This window comes from Apteryx mantelli, chromosome 1 (genome assembly GCF_036417845.1).
Source record: "Apteryx mantelli isolate bAptMan1 chromosome 1, bAptMan1.hap1, whole genome shotgun sequence".
NCBI classification, from domain to species: Eukaryota; Metazoa; Chordata; class Aves; order Apterygiformes; family Apterygidae; genus Apteryx; species Apteryx mantelli.
Window position 1 is genome coordinate 67,442,125 of NC_089978.1, and position 26,564 is coordinate 67,468,688.

Consider the following 26,564-nt stretch of genomic DNA (forward strand, 5'->3'; position numbering starts at 1 on the left):
TGGGCTCGGCTAGGTCGCGCTGCCGTGCCTCTGCTCAGGCACGGTCAGAAGAAGGTGTGAGCTAGGCTAGAGGAGAGAGGAAAAAAAAAAAAAAGACTGCCCCTTGAGCTGATATGCTGGGAGGAGGCTGGAGCTGGAAGAGCAACTGTAAGTGTGCCTCTAACTTTTGAGGGGGTCTTCACCCTGTCTTGGGAAGGGAGGAGGGGAAGCCGGCGAGGGGAGGGCTTCCAACTTACTTTTTCTGCAAGGAGGGAAGAGCCGTTTGCAATCACTGGGTTATCGGCTGTGACACTGGGGGGGGGGGGGGGTGACAGTGTTTTGGGCAGTCCCCCTCCGCCTTTCCAAGGAAGACGCCTCACTGGATTTTGGGGCGGGGGAGGGAAGCGGCGGCCGGGGCCGGGGGCTGCGGGCGGTCTGGGGCGGGGAGGGCGCCGGAGGCCGTGGCAGCTCCCCGGCGCTGCCTCCCGGGCGGGCAGTGCTCCCTCCGGTTACACATTAAAAAATTAACATGTCGGAGCACGGGTGCCATTTAGTGAAAGGTGCTTTGGGCAAAGGATCAATTTCGCTGTGACTGACCGACGTGCTTGGCTGTATTAATACTGCCAAAAAAGGAAAATCAATAGGCAGAGCAGTCCTCAGCTATTACAACTAATGCCTGCTTAATCTCTGCCCCTCGGAGCGAGCATTCATATGGGCTCTTAGCATTGCTAATGCTGCCGGGCTCAGCCCGGCTCCATCTTCCCAGGGAACGGGGAAAACCTCGGATCCGGTTCCCTGCGAAGATGACAACTGCCGGGACCTTCCAATGAGGAGACTTTGCCCAATCTCTGGCAGTAAAGTCCCGGCTAAAGAAACTCCCGTGGGTTGAGGTTATCTGGGGAGGTCCGAACCGGCTTTAACGCCCCGCTCCAAGGTGGTTGTACAGCTCCCCCGTATTATCATAAAGTATTGGGATGTTTAAAAGGTGAAATGGATTTTTTTTTCTTATTTGCCGGTGGTGTTTGGGGTCGATCAACAGGCAATGGAGCAAGGCTGTGCACCTATCGATCGGGGAGGGGACGGGTTTTGGCTGAATCTCTTTTCAGAAACAGGTGTTTAAACATGATAGCGGCTCCAGTCAATTAACCCATTAAAAACCCGTTTTATCGCATTGATTCCCGCAGGCTGCCATAAAAGGTTGCGGTTTGAAAGCCCCTTTGTTAAGGGGTGTGTGCGTGTGCGTGTGTGTGTGTGTGGATGGGGAGGTGAAAATTGTCCCCAAATGTACAGCATCGAGCAGGCGAGTAACATGCCAGTCTACCTTCTCCTGTTTGTTTTCCCACCAAGCCCCGGCTGCTCCCCGGGTCCGCGTCCTTGAGGGGGGCAGAGGCGCAGGCTCCGGGCCGGAGGGGAGGGCGTCCCTGGCGGAAAGGGGGCTGCCGGCACCCCCTGCCCGCCCGCGGGTCCGCCGGGCTTAGCAGCCAGTCCTCGGGGCAGCGCTGCGGGACCGCCTGAGCACGGGCACCCCCGGAAGCACCGCGGCCAAAGTTCACCCGTCCCCTTGGAGGTGCCCCGGGGAGGGGGGGGGGGGGTTCGGGGGAGCACCCCCCCCCCGCGGAAGGAGGGGTCGGGCCGGCAGGGGCAGAGGCGGGACGGCCCGAGGGCCGGAGCCGCGCCGGGGCAAGGGGCGAGCCGGCGCCTGGGCTGGGTGCGGGCAGGCTCCTCGTCTCACCTGGACCTGCTCCCCTTTCACGGGGGAAAAGGTTTGAAAGAGCTTGAGGGGTCAGGAGCACGCCGCCTCTCGCGTCTGCTTTGTGGGGTTTCAGCTAAAGAGCAAAGCTAGGAAGTTGGAAGCGCTTTTATTCCCTGCGCAGGACAGTGCGTGAATAGGCTACCCCCACCCCAACACACACACACACACACACACACACACACACGCACCCTCCAGCATCTTTGTCAGGCTTGCCGATGACAGCGCTATAAAATATTTATTTGGTAAAGGCGTCAGTAGTTGTGTTGTTATCCCGCCTTAAAGTGACTACAAGGGAATCTGTGTAAAGGTAATGTGAAGTATCAGTTAACGATCTCGTGAAAAACAGATCTGTTAAAATCACTCCCATTCCGAAAGGCAAATAAACACTGTGTCCTTGCTCCAGCAAATTAACTAATATCTCCAGCTGATGGAAAGGAAACCAAGTTTTTCTCTTTGCTTCGGTGAGGTTCGTTTTACGCCTTCCTATGGCCTCAGTGCTGCACTGGATGGAGCAAGAGGATCATTTATTTCCTGTGGGTGCTTTTGATTTCCAGAATAGCAGTCTGAGATTATTTAGATGTTTCTACTTTTCCCCTTGTTTGCTGTTTTCTGAAGTAAGCACTGGATGAGACTGAAAGGATTTGAAATCGTGTCAAAGTGATGTTTTAATCTCATTTAAAAGTGTATTAAAGGAGAAGATGTAATTTATGTGGGATGTTTCGATGAAAGGAGAGATTGGAGTGGATGATACTTTCACTCTCCTGTGAACCTCATGTCATGTTTATATTCAAGCCTGTGTAGCTAATCTAATTTGCAATAACAGGATGGCCTGCAAGAAAGAAGCTTCTCTATGATTTCATTTCTTTCTTTCCTCATTTATTTTTTACATAAATTCATTCTGACTTGCACTGAATGATACCTTTGCTATTTGGGGATAATTGGCGAGGATGCAAAAAGAAAGATTTCCTTTACGTGTTCTAAAACCCACTTCTCCAGGCAATGCGCCACAGATTGCCAGGTTGCCCTACTGTAAATGGGATGCCGCACTTCGGCTTGTATAGCTGTTTTCCGTGTTTTCGTGACTGACTTTTCGACAGCGCAATTTTAAAGATAAACTTCGTAATAACTTCCTTGTTGTATCTAGTGCGAAGAGTTGCCCACTCCCGTAGTTCTTATTTCCCCCTTAAAAGTTTACCATCACAAAACCATACTTTCAAAATATTTTCCTTATGCTAGAAAGTAAATTACTGGGTAGATTTCTTTTTGTCTACGGGGGCTCTAGATTAACGTATCTTGTTAAAACTGGAAGCTCTGGCCGTCCCTTTAGATACAGAACCCAAACCCTGCAAAACAAGACAATTCAAACCTTCGTCTCCCGCTAGATATTTTGTCTTCTGATTAGCACGTATTCCCCGCGTGTGCCTTAATAAAAATTAAAAACTGAACAGACTTGAAAATTACAACTTTTGTGTAATTTAAAAAGGTGTATTCAGGCTGTTAATTACAGGGGGGTTGTGTCATTGGAATGTTATCAATGACCCGTTTAATTTTACTGTAATTACTGACAAAATAAGACCAGGGTAGATCACAATACAGAATATTCCTCTTTCAGAGCAATATTGTGCTCGAAGTCGAGCTAATACGTAATATAAACAAACATTTTATAAAAGGCCCCTGCTGGCAAAACTTCATTAAGACCTTTCTTTACGAACTCGAAACTCCCACTGGACTAAGGATCAGGCCCTTTTCAAGTACAGGGAGCACTCGGTATATCCTGCAAGGGGGGGGGGGGGGAGAAAAAAAAAAGGAGTTAATCTCTTCTTAGATGCGGACCGACCGTCCCACCTTCATTCAAGTGAGTCGCGCAATTCCTTCTGCAATTTCAGCCCTTGGATCTGTGCTGTGAGAGGACATCTCGCTGGCACCGCCGGTCCATCCACCACGCAGGACTCGGCGTTACTTTGGTGCGGCTGCCGTGTGCAGTGTAGATCAAACGTGCAGGAGATCGATACTATTTCATTTAAGCGCAACGAAAATATAAAGCCCCTTCTCAAAGCCAGTAAAAGCTAGAAAGGAAAGAGTGAAAACAAAAAGCCTGAGATATTCAAACTCTTCGGAAAGGAGCAATTTATCAATACTAGGGAGGGGGGGAGTACAGCAGAATTCCTTCAGAAAAATGGGTATAGCAATCCTTTTATCTGACACAATAAATAAATAAATGGAAGTACCTACACAGAGTAATTGGATGCCCTCCGGGCACTTTTATTTTGCTCAGATCAGGCTGCCCGGAGCACACCTTTATATTTCGTTTCATGCCTTCCTCCTTAGCCCTGCTCTGATCTGTCCCAACAGGACGTGCAGCTCCCGTGAGCCGAGCTGCAGAGCCAGCCTCGCCCGGAAAGAAAAGTACCTGGCTGGTCTGAGTAGGGTTTCAGTAATATTTCAGCCCTCTCTCCTCCTCCTCTTCCAAAAGGAAGGGTCTTTTGCCCCTGGAGCACTCCTGCAAGTTGGCCTCAGTTGTCACTTCCCTACGGGTCCCGGGACCCGACTGTCGTCGGCTGCAGAGGAAATACGTGGAAAACGCCCCGGAGAGGAGCGGCGACTCACCCGCCCTCCCCGAGCCGCGGCCGTGAGCCGCAGCGAGGCACCGGCAGCGGGGCTGTCGCTCGGGGTGTCGCGACACTCCGACATGGCCCGGCGGTCGCCCAGCCGCGGCCGGGAGCGAGGTGCGCAGCGGGCCGCGGCGGCGGCGGAGGCAGGACAGCCCTTACCCTTCTAACGCTTCCCGTTGGTTGGCACAGCTCTCCTGGGCGAAGGGGGGAGACATTTCTCGTCAGGGAATTTTAGCCTTTCCTCCCCCCCCCCCCCCCGCGCCTTTCCTTTTCCCCCTTTCCTTTCATTCATAAACCTGGTGGCTATAGACGCAGCTTGAATATTGACGTCTCTTCCCCCAACTGCTCCTCCGTTAACCCAATTACAGAATTCATCAAGAACTGTGTTGAATTATCTCTTTCCATACAGTATCAGCATTAGCCTAATTAAAAGCTATAATGTCTGATATAATGATTAAATCGTTAGCTCTGCTGTAGGGAAGCAATATTTTGTTTTCCCTTCAATTAGAAGCTGATTGAGGTTTTCAGAGCAGGTCAGCTGTGAAATTTGAATTATATGTGTGAGTACCGTTCACAGGGTGAGCCCCTACTCGAAAGCTCCAGAGATTCTCCAAACGCTTTTACCCGGCAAGCTGGGGAGAGACAACAAAACACACAGAGAGCTTATATTTGATTTGGGACTGAGTCTTTAGGATCTCCCGGAACAGTTGTTAGTGCTAGAAAAGAAAGCAGGACTTCTATTCAAGCGCCCTTTTTTTCTCCATCCCAGCCCAGTCGGGTAGCAGTTCGAGTTCAAAACCACGATCCTCTAGTTGAAGGGTCACCGAGGCAGGAATGGGCTTCCTCGTCCTCACTTGCCTAGTGCTCCCTGCTCCCCCCCGGTGCTCGATTTGGCCCCGATGACGACGCTCCGGAAGCGACGGAGCGGTTTGGATTTTGCTCCGGCCAGCGGGTTTTGCGGCAAAGGGCCGAAGGAGGTGAAGGTGATTCCCACGCTCATCGGAAGACGAGCCCGGCGAGCGAGCAGCCCCGCCAGGGGGGAAAGCGGAGAGAGGGCGCGGATCCCTGCGAGGCTCCCGCCGAGCGTCTCCCCGGGGCGGGCCGGCGCTGGCCGTCCGCGGGCCGCGGCCCGGGGCGAGGGCGAGGGGAGCCCGGCTGCAGCCAGCAGACGGCGATCGCCACCTGCGCCGGGGCGCCCGGCTCCGCCCGGCCGCAGCCCGCCGCCCCCTGCCCCCGTCCTCACCCTCGGGGCCGAGCGCAGCGGGGGCAGCGGGTGCAGCGCCGCCCGCCCCCCCCCCCGACGGGGCGGCCTTCCCGCCGCAGCCACAATAGCGGGGGGAGGCGCCGCCCGCGGAGGCGCGGCTCTCAGCGAGGGGGGGGGGGTGGCGGTGGCGGTGACCGCCGGGAGTCACTTGTCGCTCCAGCCGCCCTGCAAGCGGGTCACGCCGGCGCCTGCCCCGTCCACGGGCCGCGGGAGCGGCGAGGGCTGCCTACGGCACCCTTAGCCCGCCCCGGTCTTGCTCCCCGTTCAGGACCTCCTCTCCGCCTCTCCCTGCCTTCCCCGGCGGCTATCTTCGCTTCGCTGCCTGGCTCCCTCCCCACTACACACATGCACACTTCGCCTGCATTACCCGTACCACCCCCGGTCCCCCCCTTTTCCTGCCACCATCCAAACTCCTAGCTGTTAAGACTCCACTTTCCTCCGGGGAAAGTTCAGGGACCAGTCCGACTCTTATCTCTGCACACAGCTCCCGGCTAGATCACTTCAGCCCCTAAAATTATTCCTGGCTTATTGCCTCTTTGAAATGGCACTCACAAAAGTGTCTGACCACATGATCCCAGTCCCGCGAGCTGGGATCTGCACTACCTTTTGCACTGAAGAAAAGCCCGTGCTTGACTATATGCCTGCGGGTCAGCCGGAGCTGCTCCTTATTTCCCCCCCTCCACCCCAGTCGGTATTTGCAAGCAGCTACCACATAACTCTTTCGGGCCGCAGCAAGAGCGAGGCGCAAAATGCACCCTCCGGCGCAAGGGGCACCGCGGTGCCGGGGTGGCGGCTCGCCCCGGCAGCAGGCGGGGGGGCGAGAGCCCGGCGCGATTTTCTGTGCCTCGGGCCGTCCCAAAGGGCCTCCGGCCGCCCCCGCTGCCTGTGCGCGCCGGCCGCGGGTGGGGAGACCCGCGTTTGCGGCGTTTGCGGCGTTTGCGGCGTTTGCGCTGCTCGGACGGGAGAGGACAGGGAGCCCGCGCGGCTCCGCGTGTATTTGTCGGCGGGGGCGAGCAGCGCTCCGGGAGAAAGCCCAGGGTTTGTGGGGTGTTTTTTCCCCTCGCCCCTGCGGCAGAGGAGGAGAGCCGTGGACGCCTGGCACCGGGGGCCCGGCTGCCGACCGGTTGGCACACGCTTCAGCCGTCAGTCAGCTGTCACTTGGCAACAAGTTACACCTGCAAGCCGAGTTCAGCGCCCGCAGCCGCAGCAGGCAGCCGGAGCCGCGCAGCCCGGCCGGGCGCCGCCGCCCACTGCCCGCACCCCGGCGAGGAAAAGGCAGGGTCAGCCTCGACAGCCACCTCCCGGCTCAGGAGGCGCTGGGAAGGAGGGCTATCCCGGGCCAAATTCCCAGGGACTGACCATGCTTTCCCACGGGGTCCGCCCGCTTGCAGGGTTCACGGGACTGGTCCGGAAAAGGTGGCCCCAAACCGTCTCGTCCCATTTATTTTCCATTTCGGGATCTTAAAACCGAATTTCAGAAAGAAAATACGACTAGGTCTCTGGGTAGATAATATCGCGCAAAATGTACGAGCCATGTCATTTATCTCGTGATTTACTCCTTATATCTTCGTTTGGCCATCCAAGTGGAAATGCGCCTTTCTGCAATAACCTTCTCTCCCCACCCCTGCCCTCCGCCTCTCCTATCCCAATCATTTGTATTTTTAATACATCATTTAGCAATTACAGCAGCTTCGCTTGTTTGGCCCCTGAGGATGTGGCAACTCATCAGCTCAGGAAAATATCTCCACGAAGCGCCGCGGGCCCGATCCCACCCGCCTCACGCGTGCAAAACACCTTTGGCCCTAGGGGTGGCTTCAACGGAAGATTCACCCCGAAAAGGCGGGCGAATTACAAAGCATCCCCGCTAGCCCACTGCCACCCAAGTCAATAGCAAAACTGTCACTGAGCTCAAGGGGACGAGAAGCAGGCCTAGTCCTCTGTGATAAGAAATGAAGAGAAGGATGCCTTTTTCTCCTGAGCGAACCCAGATTATTGTGATGGGGTTACTATTTCATGACGAGGAAAAAAAAACAAAAACCAAAACCCAAAAACCAGAAAACTCCAATCCTACCAAAGCGCCTGATGCTGTTGCTTTGTGTACAGTGCACACTCCTCCTGCAGAAAAGTTCTTGCGGTAATAACAGTAATTGGAGGAGCTGTGGCTTTATTCTTTCCCTTGGAGGGCCACTAGGGTCAGCAAAATTAACAGTCACGTAAAGGCAAAAAAGAAGGGGTGCCATGTGTCCATTTCGCCACAGTCAAGCATGATGAGAGTGGTGGTTTATATACGTGTGCGTTAGTAGTATGGAGTGACCGTTCCTGTAGCTACAGTCAAGATTACAGCGCGACTTTCAGTGTAGACCATTTCCTCTCCTCCATAAAACAACTGTAATCTATCTCACAGGAAAACCACGGAACAAAGATAGTCTTTTAACACTTTCGGAAAGAAACGAATATGCCTGTATTTACTTTATATAAATATAATACGTTTCTGTGTACCTTCATTAGCCTCAGATGCTTTTAACTCCCCTAGGACTAAGTGCATAACAACCGCATTCAGCCTCTAGCTTGTATCAGAGACTAGGCCTCCGAGCATTTTTAATGCTTGGGAGAGCCATCTGCTCAACTTGTATAGGACAGTCTCCTCGGAGGAAGCTGTGGTCGTTTGGGGAGAGCTCCAGAATGGCTGCAATCCTTGCGGAAAGGCATGCTTATTTGTAGCTCTCCTCCGGGAGCTCCGCACTGACACGGCAGCGAGCGGGTTTCCCTGTCAAAGGCGGGCAGAGCCGAGCCCGCTCGCTCTTAAGCTGCCATTACGGTCGTCTAAGTTTTAGAGGCGCATAGGTTTATAATATTGCGGAGTCCCTTGGCGAGAGTGCCCCGAGGTGCCCTCCCCGACCTCCCGGGCAGCCGGCACGCAGGCCCCTAAGCCGTCTGCCGCTTTGCGACGTGGCGCCGCGCGTCCCGGGCCCCGTCGGGCGCTCCCCGCCGGGCAGGGGCGGCAGGGAGAGGGGCGGCGGGGCCGGGGCAGCCCGCGGCGCTCCCCCGTCCGTCCGTCCGTCCGTCCCGGCCACCCCGGGGCGGCGCGGGGGGGCGAGGCAGCGGCGGCGGCGAGGTGCGCGGGGCGGGGGCGCCGGCGGCGGCGGCGGCGGCGGCGGCGGCGGCGGCGGCGGCGGGGCGGGGCCCCCTCCCCCCCCCGCGCGCTCGGCGCTCCCCTCCGGACGTCACTCCGCCGCGCGCGCCATGCAAATCGCCGCCCGCCGGCGCGCGCCCATTGGCCGCCGCCAGGCGATTTAAGGCGGGCTCGGCGCGCCCTGTATGGCTGCAGCGCCTCTCGCCCCGCGCCGCCCGACGGCTCCTCCTCTCCCCGCGCCCGCGCCCGTCCCGCCCGGGCCGCGGGAGGGAGACCACCGCCAGCAAATTACTGTGCAACTTCGCCCGGGCTCCGGGGCTCGGCTGTTGTTTTGGTTTGGTTTGCTCTCCCCACCCCCCACCCCTCCTATTTTCTGCCTCCCGCTCGCTCTCTCTTTTTTTTTAACGTTTAATTTTTTTTTTTTTTACGTGGTGGTGGGTTTTCCTCTCTCTTCTGCTCCGTTCACCTGTGATCAGCGGATGCAAGTCACACAAGCTCCCTCCCTCCCTCTCTCTCTCTCTCGAAGTTAGCAAAGAACAACAAAAAAATAGATCTGTTAAGAATAAGAGCGAGAGAGGAGGGGTATGCGCGTGTGTGCCGGGGAGAGAGAGAGAGAGAAGGACATTGCCGAGTGCTCCGCACACTCCTCCCTCCTTGCAAAGTGAAGCAGCAAGTTTGCCTTGCACCTGTTTGAGCAGCTTGAATCCAGATCGCCACCGATCCCTGAAAGTGGTTTGCAAAAGGGAGAAAGTTTTCGCCTGCGGGGTTGCCGATCGTCGCTCTCGTCGCGTTTTTCGTCTTCTTCTTTTTTTTTTTTTTTGTACATCTATATCTACACAGATACAAACATTTTTTGCCTCACTCCCCTTCCTCCTTGGCTCCTCTATGTTTGATTATTTTTTCACGCCTGGTGCCGGTGGAAAATAAAAAAGCTACTTGAATGTACAGCATGATGATGGAAACGGACTTGCACTCCCCCGGCGGAGCCCAGGCCCCCCACGAACCTCTCGGGGCAAACCGGCGCGGGAGGCGGCGGCGGAGGCGGCGGGGGGAACAAAGCGAACCAGGACCGGGTCAAGAGACCCATGAACGCCTTCATGGTGTGGTCGCGGGGCCAGCGGCGGAAGATGGCCCAGGAGAACCCCAAAATGCACAACTCGGAGATCAGCAAGCGCCTGGGGGCCGAGTGGAAAGTCATGTCCGAGGCCGAGAAGAGACCGTTCATCGACGAGGCGAAGCGGCTGCGGGCGCTGCACATGAAGGAGCACCCGGATTATAAATACCGGCCCCGGAGGAAGACCAAGACCCTGCTCAAGAAGGACAAGTACTCGCTGGCCGGGGGGCTGCTCAGCGCCGGCTCGGCCGGGGGCGGCCCGGCCGGCGTCGGCGTGGGCATGGGCGTCGGCGTGAGCCCCGGCGGCGTCGGGCAGCGGCTGGAGAGCCCCGGCGGCACGGCGAGCGGCGGCTACGCGCACATGAACGGCTGGGCCAACGGCGCCTACCCGGGCTCGGTGGCGGCGGCGGCGGCGGCGGCGGCGATGATGCAGGAGGCGCAGCTCGCCTACAGCCAGCACCCGGGCACCGGGGGGCACCCGCACCACCCGCACCCGCACCACCCGCACCACCCGCACAACCCGCAGCCCATGCACCGCTACGACATGGGCGCCCTGCAGTACAGCCCCATCTCCAACTCGCAGGGCTACATGAGCGCCTCGCCCTCGGGCTACGGCGCGCTGCCCTACGGCTCGCAGCCCCACCAGAACTCGGCGGCGGCGGCGGCGGCGGCGGCGGCGGCGGCGGCGGCCTCCTCGGGGGCGCTGGGCGCCCTGGGCTCGCTGGTCAAGTCCGAGCCGAGCGTGAGCCCGCCCGTCACCTCGCACTCGCGGGCCCCGTGCCCCGGGGACCTGCGGGAGATGATCAGTATGTACTTACCGGCCGGGGAAGGAGGGGATCCGGCGGCCGCCGCCGCCCAGAGCCGGCTCCACTCCCTGCCGCAGCACTACCAGAGCGCCAGCACGGGGGTGAACGGCACGGTCCCCTTGACACACATCTGAGCCCCCGCCGGGCGCCGGCCCCGGCAGCGGGAGCGGCGGAGGCTGGCGCGGGCGCCGGGACCGGGACCGGGACCGGGACCGAGACCGCCCCGCAGGACTGCGCTCCCCGCCGCCGCCGCCGCCGGCCGGCGCCGCTCCCACCGCACGCTCGCCCCTCCGGCCGCCCGCCCTCGCCCCGGCCCCGCGCCTCCTCCTGCCCCGCTCTGCCTTTCCCCGCTTTTATTTTTCCCTTTTATTCCGTTACCTTCCCTTCCCGCCCTCCCCCCCCCGCGCCTTTTTTCTTTTCTTTTTTTTGTACAGAAAAATGTTTTGATGTTCTTGTAATAATAATAATAAATAATAATAATAATAACGAGAGAGAAAAAAGGTAACGGTTGCTTTACTTACCTTTTTTTTAGAAGGACTAGTTTATGAAACTAGTTTTAGACTGAACTTCTGTGTTTTATCGAGACTTTTTGTACAGTATTTATCATTCACCCAAGAGGCATAGAGCGTTTATTTGCAAAAGAGAGAGAGAGAGAGAGAGAAAGAAAAAAAAAAACAACGGCGAAAAGACAAAAAAAAATCAATAGTAATCACACAAAGTTCTAGGCGATGCCAACTTTTATACCGCGCAGAACCGCTATGGTTTCATTCACGGATCGCTACTTGCGAAGGCTTTTTATTGCCTGATTAACTCGAAGTTGATGGGGAAGCACTTCTCATTTATTACTCATGTACTAAGGCAAATTCAAAACCACACTTAAAGTTTTTGTAGGTGTTCTCGCGGTTTTTTGTTCCTTTTTTTTTTATTTGTTTATTTATAAAACTTTTTTTTGAGGCTGCAATGTTTTTTCTGGGTTTTGTAAAACTTTATTGTATTTGGATATTTTTGTTCGTTTATTTTCTCTTCGGTTTTGTTTCATTTTTGTATGATTTCTTGTAAATGCATTGTGAAATAATTTTTATTTTAGACGTTACGAGGGAATTCAGATTGTGCATATAGTTTACTAAAAAGCCTTTCTGCTAAACAGAAATCCTAAGGATGCATTCAATTTTGAGTTAAATAAATTTCAAAGCAGAAAAAGTCACCTGTTTTTTTTTAACAAACCCGAAAACGTAGAAATATTTACCATGATTTCCCTGCAAATACAGCAGGTAAACATAGAAACTGGAGAGGACGTTGTAAACCAGAGCGAAAAATAGAATGAAATACAATTCCGCAATAAATGTAGATGTCTCATGATCTGTATAATTCAGGAGGGACGATACCTAGATTTCTAGGATTATTTTGATGCTCGTTCAGTATTGCTAAAAAAGGCGACTTACTGAATTACTTCTCCTAGTCCAAAGGTTCATTTTGTTCATCTTATCGACGAAACTGACTCTCTGGCCCTTGACTGGGGCCGTAACTGGGAAACTTTTCTTTCTGGGACGGGGTTAGGCGCTCTCCTAAGGTCTGGACGAGCTGCGTCTCCCTCTCTGCGGCCCCTTTGGGGACAGATTTCCGACGGGGCATCCCTGCAGGGCTGGGGGAGAGTGCGCTCCCCGAGGGATACGAAGGCACCAGCGAATGCGCAACTTCCTCTCTAATTAACACAATTAAAAGCGAAAGTGTTTGGGCTTGAGTGTCACGAAAAACAATCTCTAAACCAAAAATACTAAAAGTAGTCCCATCCCTTCCAAACGTCCCACGGCGGGAGTGCGAACAAACAGCACCGGACTTCGCACACACAAACACATGCACTCACCCACCCTGTGTAAACTGGCATGAAAGTTTTAACGACTGGTGTGAAAGCTGTCGAGCAAAATAATACATGTTTGTTCGTTACAGGATGTTGTTGAATGCTTTGATTTTTTTTTCCTAGCTGTTTATCGGTACCTTTCGATATTCTGGAATTAAAAGTTTGCTGTAAACTTCTTCTAATAGTAATAACAGCATTAAGCGTTGCATTTAAAAATCATACTGTAGCAAATAAATTTTGAAATTACTCGTAACATGTTTAAACAAAAGGAATATTTTTAACGTCCAGGGTGGAAACGTCGATCGCACCAGGCTGTAGGGCTTTTCAAAACATCTTTTAATGATGGCGAGTGAGTACTTCATGCATCCAAAAGTGGGGAAATGTTAGTTGGTTAATAAGGAGCGGCTTCGGTCCATATTAGAGATTGCACTTTAATTATAATGCTAAAATGACAATTGACATATGTAACTTCGGAGTCATTTTGATAATTTTGTTTAAACCACTCATTCGTTGAAGTGATTGCAAAATTTTCATGAAAGATGTCTATTGATTTATAACCAGGTAATAAAATCCTTTTTTTTTTCACTATTTCAACATTTATTAAACTGATGCGTGTGCAGGTTCAGGCAGTCAGCAGGCTAGTTTTGGAAGTGCTTAGTGTACAAATGACGCACACACAAAGCAGGAACCTGTGGGAAATCCTCGGTAGTGTTGGTTTTCTCCAGCCAAGCATGATTCATTAAAAAATATTAATAGGCGTACCTTTAAATATGCAGGATAATCTGAGTACCTGTTGAATTGTTTCTTGAAATGCGATATCCATCGTGTATACGTACTCATACCTATCTATGCACACCATAGATAGCATCATGACCGAATACAAGTGCATGTACGTGTGTGTATGTACGTGTGCACATGCAGACGCATATACATCTGATGCAATTTTTGTACGTGCCTTTTCTTTAAGGGTCATAGCTGTTGAAATTCACATTTACTGGCAAGAGGGAAGAGAAAAATAACAGCGAGATGAGACAGTATTGCTGAACACGAATGATGTAATAAGCATGTTGGGGAGGTCAAGGGAGAAAAGGAAATAAGCATTTGTACACGTCCAAACAACAACAAAAAATATTATGGAAAGCGCTTGTAAGAGAAATATTACGGACCTCTAAATGAGTTCCTTTTAACGAGTTCGTTTCCCTCCTCTCGCAATTTAGCGACTCAATAGCGTTAGCCCTAGAATAATAGGAATACCTGCACTTTCAACGCAAGGGGATTAAACAGACCCAATCTCGGCTATATTCAAATAAGCTTCGAATATTTTCAGCCTGTCTTTCAAAGGAATGCAATACCCTCTGCGAATGTCAAATAAACAAACAAACAAACAAACAAACCAAAAACCTATAGAATTTATTCCTGGTCGTGGATTATTGGTTTGAACCTATAGTTTAATTTGATTTAAATTCATATTTGGGTATACAGACAAAGTTAAAATAACTTTGCTAGGCAGACGAGTTCAGATATGGCAAAATAATTCAGCCTTCGGGCTCTGCTTTGCAGGTTATATATAAGAGAATAATTGAATATGCAAAACTAAGAATAGGTTTAAACGATTTATGGTTTAAGTACTTTACATCTAAAATTGTGTGAAATGTTCCTCCTATAACGTGATTGACAGAGCTATTAAAATCACCTATGTGGAAGAATTAAAAAAAAAAGTCATCTCGTTTTCAGTAAAACGAAGGAAAATCCAAGGGCTAAGGAGAAGGGGAGAGGGGAGGAGGTGTCCTCTCTGCTGAGTTACGCTGAGTGTAGCGTGGGGGGCTTGGGGTCAGGGCTCCCCGGGGGCTGGATGCGCCCCGCCTCCCCGGGACACCGCTTTACCGGCGGTCGGGAAGACAGGGACCGGTCGGGAAGGGGTCGGGAAGACAGGGACTGGTAGGACAGGAGGCTCGATCTGATAATAGGTTTGATCCGTTCCAAACTTCAAGCCAAAACGCAAACTTGGCCTGAACTCCACAGCTCTTTTCCCAACGATTCTCTCTCTTCCTCCCCCCCCCCCCTTTTTTTCTCTGCTTCTCCACCTCGCTCCTTGGTTTTTTTTTTTTTTTTTTTTTTTTTTTTTTTTTTTTTGGTGCCTTCCTTGCTGAGCTCGTAGGAGTGGCGCTGGGCCCGGGGGAAAAAGCTTTCCCTCCGGCTCCACTCCTCCGCGCCCTCGCCGGGAGTCGCACCGTGCCCAGCCCGGGGGAGACGGCCGGGGGCCACCGGTGGGGCCGCTGCTGATCTCTAGGGAGTGACGGGCGGCTGGGGAGGGGACACGAAATTGCCCGTGAATGTATAAAGAGGGACGGCTGCTGAAATCTGCCCGCGGGGCGTGAGGACGCGGCTCCAAAGGTCCAGGAGCACCACGCCAGGACAAGAAGCCCGCAGAGATGTCCCTTGGCCGGGCGTCGGGGGGGACCCTCCCTCCCAGCTGTGCCACATCCAGGCAGCATCAGCCCGGAGGCACCTGAACGCCTCAAGCAGTTATAGTTTATTATTACTCTGAGTAATTTGCCCCCCAACCCGGGGGGAAATAAAAGAAAAAAAGCCAACACCCTACGTCGCCCCAAACCAAACAAACGGCTAATCCGAGCGGCGCTACACCGTAAAACGGAGATAACTCCCCCGAACTAGCATCTGCTTTTGGGTCAGACGCTCAGCCCGCGTCAGCTCAAGGGGACCCGCTCCCGGGCCGGACTCCAAGACACTCCTGGGCCCTGTGACGCCCCCGGCCTTTCCCAGGGATTTACCTACCCCCGGGGCCTTTTTCTGGCCCGTCCCTCCCGCGCACTTTCCCCCCGCTCCCCCTAGCAGGCACCCGCTGCCCTCCCTGGCCCGCAACACGTGGGGGAGCGGCAGGAAGGGGCAGCCTCGTGGGGGCGGACAGCGTCCGAGTGTGTGTGTGTGTGTGTGTGTGCGCGTGTGTAGGTGTGCGTGCGTGTGTGCCTGTGTGTGTGCGAGTGCGGAGGGGGCTGCTTTTGCGGGAAGGCCCCCCCTCGCCCGGCAAGTCCCCGGGGGTCGTAGCGGGCCTGCAGGGGGCCGTCCGCGGGGGTGCGTGTGTCTCCGCGGCCCGCGGCGCCGCAGAGCGAGGTGCCACAGGCTGCCGTGGCGGGGCCGGCGCTGAGGCTGAGGAGCGGAGCGGGGCTCCTGTTTGGGTGCCGTCGGAGGGGCAGCAGATGAATGATGCAAGAGGAGGAGAGGGGCTAAAGGAGAGAGAGGGAGGGGCGTGTGTGAGAGAAAGGGGGAGAGAGATGGCGGGGGGGGGAGGAGGAGGAGGAGGGCCGGTGTTTGGAGAGCGAGGGATTAGTGAGGAGAGTCCTGACCCCGAGATCAACGGCTAGTCAAACCCATTTACAATCACCCAGCGGAACACCGACGGCTCCCGCTGCAAGCCAGCGGCCGGCCGGGCGACGAGTGAAACCAGAGCCCCCCGCGGAGCGGGAGGCTGGTGGGGGGGGGACCCGGCCCAGCTCCGTGGCAGGGGAGACGCCACAGCCTGGGGGGAGGCTGGGAAAAGCCGTCCCAGCGGGAGGGAGAGGGGGGCCGGGAGACTGCGGCGGGTCGCCGTGGGGAGGAGGCTTGGCTGCGGGGGGGGCAGCCGGCCGCGGTGCTGCGGTGCGCCCCGTCTCTCGGCCGCAGCTCTCTGGCCCGTTCCCCGAAGGGAAAGAGGGGGGGGAAGGGAGAGAGGCGAGGGAGGGAGAGGCAGACGCGAGAGGCGCGGGGACGGCCGGCGCCCAGATAACTGCGGAAAACAAGCGCGTTGCTGTCTGCCGGGAAAGGTCGCTCTTGAACTCCGCACGGGAGCCTCCTCCCGGGCCGGGCCGAGGGGCTCCGGCGGTACCACGCCTGCCTCCAGTCGGGCATTCAGCGGCCCGCAGCGCGCAGCCCGCCCTCCCCGGCCGCAGGCCATCTGCTGCACGTACGCCGCAGAGGCGGCTGCTTGGGGAAGCGCCCCTCGACGTGCCGCGGGCACCGGCGGGTGGGCCCCCGGCCCCCCGGCCCCCCGGCTCCGCGCCCCGCGGGGCACCGGCGCCTCTGCTCTGCCGTGCGGCTCACGCCCCACGCACACGCACACACGCACTCACACACACACTCCAAGAGGGGAGGCAAACCTCGGCCACTAACTTTTTTTTTTGTGAGGAGCAGGGGAAGGAAAAAAACCCGCAAGCAGTCCTTCACCTCGCGGCACTTTAGCCCCTCCTCTTCCAGAAAACAAAACCCTCCAAAACCGTGGATGCTGCATGACTCGCTACTACCCCAAGATCAACACTGAGCACCTGTAAGCACACCCCGAGGGCCGGCGCCGTCTAAACAAAACGGATACTAAAGCAGATGACCTGACCCTGCTCGGAAACGCCCCCTTAAACGTGCTACTAGAGCACCGCCGTGGGGACCAAACGCAGCCCAAAGCTTGGCACCGTGCGTCGAGAAGAGCCCCAGGCGCCTGCTGTCACGTGTGGCCCTGCCCTCAGTAAGACGCGGTGTCCATCTCGCCTTACAGCCCCTCGGTCTCCTGAGCACCGCGGGGAGCCACGCGGCTCCGGGGAGGGTGGGCGCCCGGCGGGGCCGGGAGGGAGGACCCGGGAGGTACGTGTCAAGTCTAAAGTGGTCTCCGGGGGGGCCGTGCCAAGGGAGCCCAGCACAATCAGAGGTGGTGGCGGGATGCTGCTTCTTAGAGGCAAATGAGGTCTGGACCAAAGCAGGCAAATGGTTTCACACGGCCGAGGGGGAGCGGAGTCGGACAGCGAAGCTTGGCTTGGATTAAAATCACTTATTCTGGAAAGGAAAGGCCAAAAGAGAAGCACATGAGATGGAAAAGAAACCGTGCGCTAGGAAACAGTCCTGCAAACCTCCGAGCCAGGGGCGGGAGAGGCCTTGCGCGGGGGGCGGTGTTGCGGCGAGGGGAGCGGCAGCGGCGGGAGCCGACCCCCGTCGGGGCGCGGCGCGGCGCGGCCCGGGCGGCAGGAGGGAAAACCGGGATTATGCAGATGGGCTGGGCAGGGGCTTGCCTGGCCGCGGGCTCCCGGCACCGCCGCGCCGCTACTGAGTAATGCCAGGAGGAGCCATGACACACGCACCCCCCGAGGGGGAGGAGGGCTGGCCGCTTGGTCGTTGTTCCACCGGAAAGAGGAGCCAAGGCCGGCCCTGGGTCTATAGGTGTATACGTGCAGGGAGGCTTGCATGAGCAGAGGTAAAAGGAAAGTCAGCTGACTTTTACATGTAGTGAGCCGTTCTCCTATTGGAGGAAACACTGCTAAAGTGACGATTAGCAAACCGAAGTTTGGAGACTCTCGAGGAGCTCTCCGGTTTTCTCTTGATGTGACAACGGTACAGTGCATGTAACTGGCTCCTGTGACTGTGTGCCCAAGGTCGTAAAGGTTGCTAGCAGGTGACCTAGGAAGTCCTTCCTAATCCTCGTTCAGGACCAGGACAACTCTGGTGATGCCTGTGTAGGGTACGCCTCGTCCACAAGTCCATAGGAGCTGGCTGTACTGAGTTATACTGTTGTGTGTGTCATCAGTCTGGAGGAATAGAAGAGAAAGAGTGAAAGAAAATCCTATCCTTTGTAACGCTTAGAGTAAGTGTTAAGTAAGGATATGTCTGATGCCGTCCAGGAAAGTGTGCTGGCCCTGGCTTTGGGATCGAAGCTGTGGGGTCTTGTGACAAAGACTCTTTCGCTTCGTATTTACAAAGCCTTGGGGTGCCCCTGTGCAGTTTCATGCCTATTTTTTCTGAACGGTGTAATTCACTGAAGGGAGGAGCCTTCAGAAAAGTCTCGTTTCAAGAAAGTCATTCAGCTGCTTTAGCATGGCCTGTCATGACGGGTTTGGCGGTAATATGCTTCATGCTCGGTAAAATCCCATTGTTGATGCTTTCATTCCGGGCACCTCTCATTGGTTTGGAGAAGACGTGTGCCACGGTTAACTGCAGCTCTCAGATAGAGGGGCTATCCTTCAGAAACCTTCAAAAAGGGACAATGAAAACGAGGAGAAGCAGGAGAGCATCTGGCGGTAGTCAAGCCATTGTGTAAGTGCTAGAGGGCGAGCTGAGCTCCGAGGACTGTGAAGACACGTCTCGCACAGGGAAGACCAGCGCGGGCTGAGGAAGTGCAGCCGACAAGGGGGTGAAGGACCGTAGTCTGCAAAGTGTGCATTTAGGAAAAGAATAGCTTTCACCGGGAGGAGGTGAAATATAGTTTACCAAGGCGTAAAACTCTCCATAGCAACTAGGAACTAGCCGTGAACAAAGACACCATACATTTTGGACACTCTAATTTATTCCTGGGAGGGTGCGGGGGGGGGGGGGAGAGGAGATGGTAGTGATGGTGGAAGGGACTACGGAGACGTTTTTTTCCTACCCAAAATTGTCTTGTGCAAATTTCACAAGTACTGGACTCAGCTCGTTTTTTGACGCAAACACAGAAAAAGTACGTAGAAAGATTGTTTTGCCAGAACTGTTGAATAATGGATAGGTGCTCAATCCTAATCAGATTAGCAAAATGGAGTAACAGGCTCTTCATGCTTAGAGTTGAGAACTGTTTTATCACAAGCAGTCCATTGCAGGAGGAAAGACCTCAGACTCAGGCCGTGGAAGTTCAAAACTTCAAAAGTAACACAGTGAAAACAAAATTCCGACTCAGTGTGAAAAACTAGAGGCGAAACAATCTACAGTGTCTCAGAGTTACATATTCCCCAACTGTAGTCTTCCCCCTTACACACATTGATATCTTTACTTTTTGGAAAAATCTTGAGTAATTACCTGATCAAGTGATCCGATTAACCCAAAACATTTACGTGCTGCTTAATTTTACCTGTACATAGCAGAAGACAGAAAGGGACTTTGCTTTTTTTTTTTTTTTTTTTCCCATTGCCTGTGCCTTCTTGTGTTATCAGTCCTAGCTTCTTCTAAATTGCTTTTCAGCCACAGGGTGGGTGAAGGCTCGTAATTTTTCCCGGTGTTTGAATATAGGAAATAATAAGAAAAGTAAGATGCTTATGTGACAGAGTCACTGTGATGACATATATATCCTACTTGGAAGGGCAACGAACAAGGAAAAAAAAAAGGAAAGGAAAGCAAGAAAACTTTACGGAAGCGCCTTTTAGAGTACACAGTTTTAGCGAAGATAAAGCCAGCATGTTTCAGGATAGGGATGGCTGGAAGGGGACTGTGAATCTCTGACTCCAGAAGAGCTCTGGAACATTAAAATTCACAAAAGAAATGATTAGGGGGAAAACGGAAGCGTGGAATATAACCAAACAAACTTTTCATTAGTGTATCTCAAACTCCCATGGGATGAGGAGCAAGGAACACAGGCATACAGTGCATTTTCGAAACAGGAAGCTGACTTGCCATACCCCGGTGTTATATAAGTATCTTGCAGAATGACAGGGAGAAGGAAGAATTTAATGCAGAACATTCATTTTCCCTCCAAACACTTCTGTGTTAAGCTTCCATTCAGTTTCTAACTTTCCGACAAGGCTGAGAAAGATTCTATTAAGACTGTATCCAAAAGTCCATTTAACACACCAACTCTTGGGTCATACTGCGGAGAAAAATAGTCTCCTTATTTGTTTTGCTTTGAATACGCAGCTGCAGGGAAAAGCCATGCACGATTTTCTCGAATATAATAAAATTCTATCAGTTCTAGGAGTTGCAGAGCAAACCTCACTAGATAAGTGGGACAATCTCATCATGATAAACATGCCACAGATCCAGATATTTAAGATAAGGAAACCAATGAAATGGCTTTATTGAGAATGACATCCTTGGGTGGCCAATTTGGAGCAGATGGTAGGATCTTGGTATTTAGTTGTATTATCTAGTGGCTATTTGGAAGTAGATAAGCGAAATGTGTTTATGCGTTTCAGACATGTTTCTAATGTTGTATAATATCCAAATCATGTGGTCATGTATTCACAGTTATGATGGGTTTCTATTTAGACAGCTATATTTAAGCATCTGAGAGTAGCCTTAGATGCTGAATAAACAGAAGAGGATCCCACAGTGGATCCTACAGTATTTTCACGGAAAGGGCCGACTTTTGAATTCCTTGTTCAAACGCATGGTCTCTACTCCTCAGGATATTCTTCTCTGACCTGCGCTAACCAGCAAAAGGTGACACACAAAAAAAATGGTATTAATATTTAATGAAAATTCGCTCAAGTAACAGCTTGTTAAATATATGACGGCGTCATTTGCTTGGGAACGTCCACCACGATTTCCTGACGTTTCTTGAAGAATCTTTCTCCGTGCGCACACCGTTAAGCATTAGATTCAGGTGCTAATGAGCCTAAGCGTCTTGTCATACCTTTTAATTTTAATATCACATGCCTACTGTCTAGCATATAGAGGACTCGCTTCCGATTTGGGATTTGAATGATCAATGGAATTATAGAGGCGTAAAATCATAGCAAAAATTCGCAGAGGATAAGTTTTGGCTTTTGTTTCAAAAGACATACAATAAACATTTTAAGAAAGGACAGAAAACGTATTGCAGAAGCTCCGTTGCTATTCTGTGGAATAGTTAGACAACATCTGGATTGGAGCCCATACAGTCTTTATCGGACACCATACACTAAGCACAGACCCAAAACACTTAAAGGCAAAACTTCGGCGTATTTTCAGTCGGTGCACACGGCTAAACTAGCAATAAACCCCGGATTAGAGGGATTTCTAGTATCTCTCCGGGGATGACAAACGAAACTGTGAAATGTTACTTTAAGAAACTCTTTGGGTTTTCTGTGAAAGAAGATTGCCATTTCCCTACGAACAGGGAGGGGAGAGGGAGAAAAAGTATTTTGCGTCGAAATCAGCGGACAACCAGATGTGGAGTGTCTTCCTCACCGCCCCGTCGATACGGTTAGATGGACCTTGTAGGAAAGCGTTTGCTGATTAAAACCGGCTCAGTCTTTAGCGTCCATCACCCGCTTTGAAAATCAGCCTGACTAGTCTAACTAGTTGCAAACGTAGTTCAGGACCCGGCCAGCCTCTGCCCCGCCCCCCCCCCCCCCCCGCGGCGGTTCCTAATAATTTAATACAAAAATCGGTAAGTGGCCTGTTTAGCCCTGCTGTGGTATTTCCCCGAGGGGACAGACCCCGTCCCACCGGGATGTTTCCTTGGCGGGTGTCTCCCGCCGGCTGCCGCGGGGCGGGCGGGCTGCGGGCGGCCCCGAGCGGGGCCGGGGGCGGCTCCGGCTCCCCCCGCCGGCCGGGGAGAGGGGCAGGCGGGGCGGCGGCGCCGTGCGTGCGGCCAAGGGACCGCCGCTCCTCCAGGGAGCCACTCCGGGGTCAGCTTATCGCTCCGCGTCGGAGAAAACCGCCTCTTGCCCCTTTCCCCGGGGAGACGGATAAAGAAACGCCCGTGACCTAAGCCAAGGAACAGGCGTTAGCCAAAACGTAAGGGCCTACACGATGCATTATACTGAGCCCACTGAAATGAGAGTCTGGTACCCGGGCGATTTCCGTGGCGTCGGATCAGGCCCCAGATGCTCCCAGAAATCACCGGAATTCTGTAACTGGGGAGGGTGAGAGTGGTTCGTGCTCAGGAACCGCATGGCACCTGGCAATACTAAATCCAGTTTAGTCCCAAAAATTTCAATGCGTCATATACTTTCCCCTCTCCTTATTCCCTGTGTATTTCTTGCCCACTAGCGACAATATGGCAACTTTCATCACCTAAGTTTTAGCCTGCCTGCTTGCCTGCCTTCTTTCTTCTAACAAGATATTTATTGGGCTATTTTGAGTGAAACGGGTTAATTCTGGGATTTTTAAAAAGCACTTGAGGTATCTCTTTATGGAAAACCTGTGAAAATGCTAGCTTTGGGCCTGCAATATTTTTGCCAGTGCACAATACACAAATTGAGTCAATTTATGGAAGTACTTCAGAGAGAGAGAAGTAAATACAGAGTGATTCTGCAGTGAAACAAAAGGCCAAAAGAAATTCACCTGTTAAATGAGTAGTCACTAAAGAAATATCTTTCCTTACATCAACTGAAAGATGTTTTGAAGAATTTCCTAAACGATACACCCTCGAGACATATTTTATATTTCAGCATCAGAGTTCTGCGTTTTGCTGAGTATCATTCTACTAGCAACACAAGAAGAATAAAGCTAGAGAAGCGAGAAGGAACGCTGGCATAAAATTTAATACTTGGGGAATTTCTCAAAAAACGGGTTATCTCCACCTGACCAGAAGATGACAATAAAAATAATAGTGAGAATTCTGCGACTATGTAGCATACTTTCTAAACTTCTAAATAAACATAAACCCAACAAATATTATTCTCATTTTGGAAACTTTACAGTACAATTACTGCAGTCTGCTAAGATCACTACCACTGACCCTCACCAATACTGCACAGATATTGCCAAACTGAATTCCCTTATTATTTCCCAGAGCCAACACTTGTTAAAAAGAGAATGTTGCATTCCTAATTTAAATGTTACTTTTCCCGAAAAAAAAAAAGAAAAAAGAGAAAGCAAGAAAAATGGAGGAAAGCTGTCTTTTAAAGTGAAATTTCAGAAGTCTATAGGAAAATGGTCTAAAGCTGGCTAGATTAGTGTTGTCTCTTATTCAACCTACATGTCTTCTGCAGGTTATTTTTCTCTAGGACAAATGTAATTTAATAGCCGAGGTTGATGTTGTTTCACTTTCAGCTATCTGCTCTATACTCCGGTCTCATTCTACACTAGATGATTACCTTACTGTCCTATATGCACAATTTAAAGGGAATTACCTATTACTTCAATTATTTGTTTCTTATCAACTGATGTTACACTACAAGGATTTACATTGAAAGGACACAAAGAAAGAGCAAGTCATGGCACATTGCCAAATAAAAGAGTAATGTTCTGGTGAATTTAGCCTAAATAATTTACTGCTATATAAAAGTGGAAAAGTGGAAGGTGAACCCTTTGACCAATAAATCTCTTCTGCATGTGAAACCCTTATCTTGTCCTCTCCAATATATTCCACACTAGGAAGCCATCATCATTGGCTCTGGTTTGTTATTTGTAAACCTTGATCTTCTGCACTCGGTGTCCTAAATATGGATAATTAGCATCAGTTTATCACGCCTCTGCATATTTTCTCTTCTCTCCAAACATGCATGCTTCTATTGGCTGCCATTCTGTCACAGAAGATTATGGAGACAGATTGCAGAGAATGAATGTGCTAAACGAGATTAGGAAGGAATAGAAATAGCAACTTGGCCAATAAATTCCTCGTGAGAGCCTTATCATACAATTACACGTTGACTTGTTTCACACTCTCCCAGCCTCTTAATCCAACGCCCCCACCAAGAATAAAATTTCACTAATTTCTGAATTACTGCATATCCTCATGACTTGTCACTGAGAATGGCTGGAAGAAGCAACACGGTCGAAAATAGCACATCAAACTTCCAAAAAGAAAAGAAACTTTAAAGACAGAAATAGATGTGGGTTTAAACCGTTTGTGGGCATATTTAGGAGTTTTTGTGCCTCCACAGTTTCAAGTGTTAAGACTTCAACATGAGACATATTCGTCTTCAGTTTTACTTCCTAACTCTCTACATTTGATGTTATATTATGTTATCGTTTAGAGTGCCTGGGGGATCAGAATACAATGCACTGATGCTGTTAAAGTATTTTACATGATCGTCAGCTCTGCAATCAGCTAGTACCGCTAAGCCCTTACAAACTTGTCAGACAGCAGTGGCAAAAATACCTACTTCCGTTATTGATTTCTTGAACAGTCCTGAAAATTTTGTCTTTGAGAACACGCTAAAAGCATGACATCAGAACTGAGACATAATCCTGCTGAATTTACAAGAAATAACTCTGTGGGATTTGTTTCTTCCTTACTACTGTGATTATTTCAATGCGGCTGTTAAGAAAACATGATTTGTATGACATAATTAACAGACATGGCAAAACCCTTGGAAAGAGATCATCTCTGGAAATTCTGGGAGTCTCCATTTTTTCCCCTTGTACCAGCCCGGGCAAAGACTTGCAAAAAAATATTAATGATGTGGTAATGTTGTTTTCTTTGTTTTAGACGCATACAGAAGACGAAGGACATAAAAGGAATAAAAAGTCCCAAGAACTGAATATAAAACCTTGCTCAGTGGATCTATACTTGCAACATAGATAGGATGCCGTAGTGCACTTGTCCTACAATTTTATCAGATTTAAATTTTTTTTTTAACTGCATTTGTTAATGTGAATGGGCTGCTATAGGAAGGGTAATATTTGCCTAACTCGAGTATGTGTTTCTCCTGATCTAATAAAATGTGAGTCTACAACCACCTTCAGACTTTCAGAACAAGGATGAAAGTACGAAAAAGTAGCGCCAAGTATTCTGGAGTTGCTCAGCGTCGTGTTTGCTGTACGCCACGTCTGTGCAATAAGATGCTGAAAAAGTTTAAAGGTAGCAGTGAAGCAGCGAATGTAGTAAGTGTCAAGGGTACTCAAAACAAGATGCGGAGCAAAGGGAATTCCCCGAAGCGGGCACTTTCCTTGGCGCGTTTCTGCTCGGCGGAGGCGGGCAGAGGGTGGCAGGTGGAGCAGCCCCGGGGCCAGCGGGGCCCCCGCAGCGCGGAGCCGCGACCCCGCGGAGCGGAGCTGGGGGAGCGCGGCCGCCGCGCACCTCCCTGCGCGGCGCTCCGCCGCCCTCCCGCCGCCGGCCAGGGTGCTCGGAGCTGGGCAGCCCTTCTGGCGAGCACGGACCAGCACGAAGCGCAGTATGAAAACTTCACGCCTGGGCCTCTGGCACGTCTTGCCATAAAGAGAGTTTACTTGGGGGGGGGGGGGGCTGCTGTTGATTTTTTTTTAACCTGTCTGTTGCTCAGGTTCGTAGCGGTGTTGGTCATTTATCTTGCTCTCCCTCTTTGGTACGCAATCACCTCCACATGCAAAACCGACTGCAGCTGAGGGTCACCTTCATCCAGAGCCTTAAAACCGTAATGTCGCAGAAAATGCTGAGATGACAAGTGTGACCTTGTGATGATAGTAAGACAGCCCGCTACCTGTTTGCTACAAGAGCCTTTGACGCATGCGATCACACAAAGTGATGTTAACAGCGTTCCCTTTTCTCCTTATTTCCTTCTTCCTTTTCTTTTTATGAGCATAGGCAAACACACATATTCATATGCATATGTGTGTGTGTGTATACACACACACACACACACACACACACACACACACACATTTATACACACATCTCCCCAGTGAATTGGTTAGTTACATGAGGGAGAGGCGTTTGCCATTAATCTGGGAACAAACTGCTAACCTCGGTGACTGGTATTTTAGCTTTTCTTTTCTCACTTCTCTTAGTGCGGGGAGAGCAGTAAAGCTTGTGTGGACTGATTGTGAGGGGCTCTGCTGGAATTTGGCAGGCCAGAGGCTTGGAGAGAAGCCCCATGCTGACTCCTATTCAGCGGGCCAGTTTTCCGCGAGCTTTGGAAGTTTCACTCAGCCGTGCACTCAATGGCTTCACAAAGCTGATTACAAGCTTCAGCGCATTCCTGAAGGAGCCAAAAGCGACGCAGGTGCAAACGAGCCGAGGGAGCCCCTTATCCCGGTGACAGAATGGGACAAGCTGGGAAAGGCTTGGACCACACAAATCCAAGGCTCACCAGGCAGCAGCCAGCCTGCCTTGGGAACCGCGGATCATTATCCGCTCCATTCAGCGGGGACCCAGAAACCGCAGCAGCACGTCCCGGGGCTGGGGACAGCTCCCGGCTCTCTTCGTCCCAGGAAAGAGCAGCACCGCTTCACCTGACATCTCCTCCCCATTTATTGCACTGCTTTCGCCTCTACCTAATACATAGAAAAAAATACCTACTTTCGATCGCTCTCCTCCCCCGACCTGTTTTCTAGCTCTGCATCTATTAGGTTTCAGTCTGACACTTAAAGTATCTTACCATTTTTTTTTCTAGTGACCCAACACACACGAAATGCGCCCCTGGTCGTCCGCCCCCCTCCCCCGCGCCCTCCCCCGTATAAACACGGTGCTTAAGGAT

The 26,564-nt window shown here is 52.0% G+C and overlaps 1 protein-coding gene across 1 annotated transcript; it reads left to right on the forward strand.

Annotated features, from left to right (window-relative positions):
• Positions 1–9,681: 9,681 nt before the first annotated feature.
• Positions 9,682–10,795, forward strand: SOX1 (SRY-box transcription factor 1). The gene is given in 2 exon segments (XM_013954034.2): positions 9,682–9,735; positions 9,737–10,795. Coding segments are annotated over 2 exon segments (1,113 nt in total).
• The last annotated feature ends 15,769 nt before the right edge of the window (positions 10,796–26,564 follow it).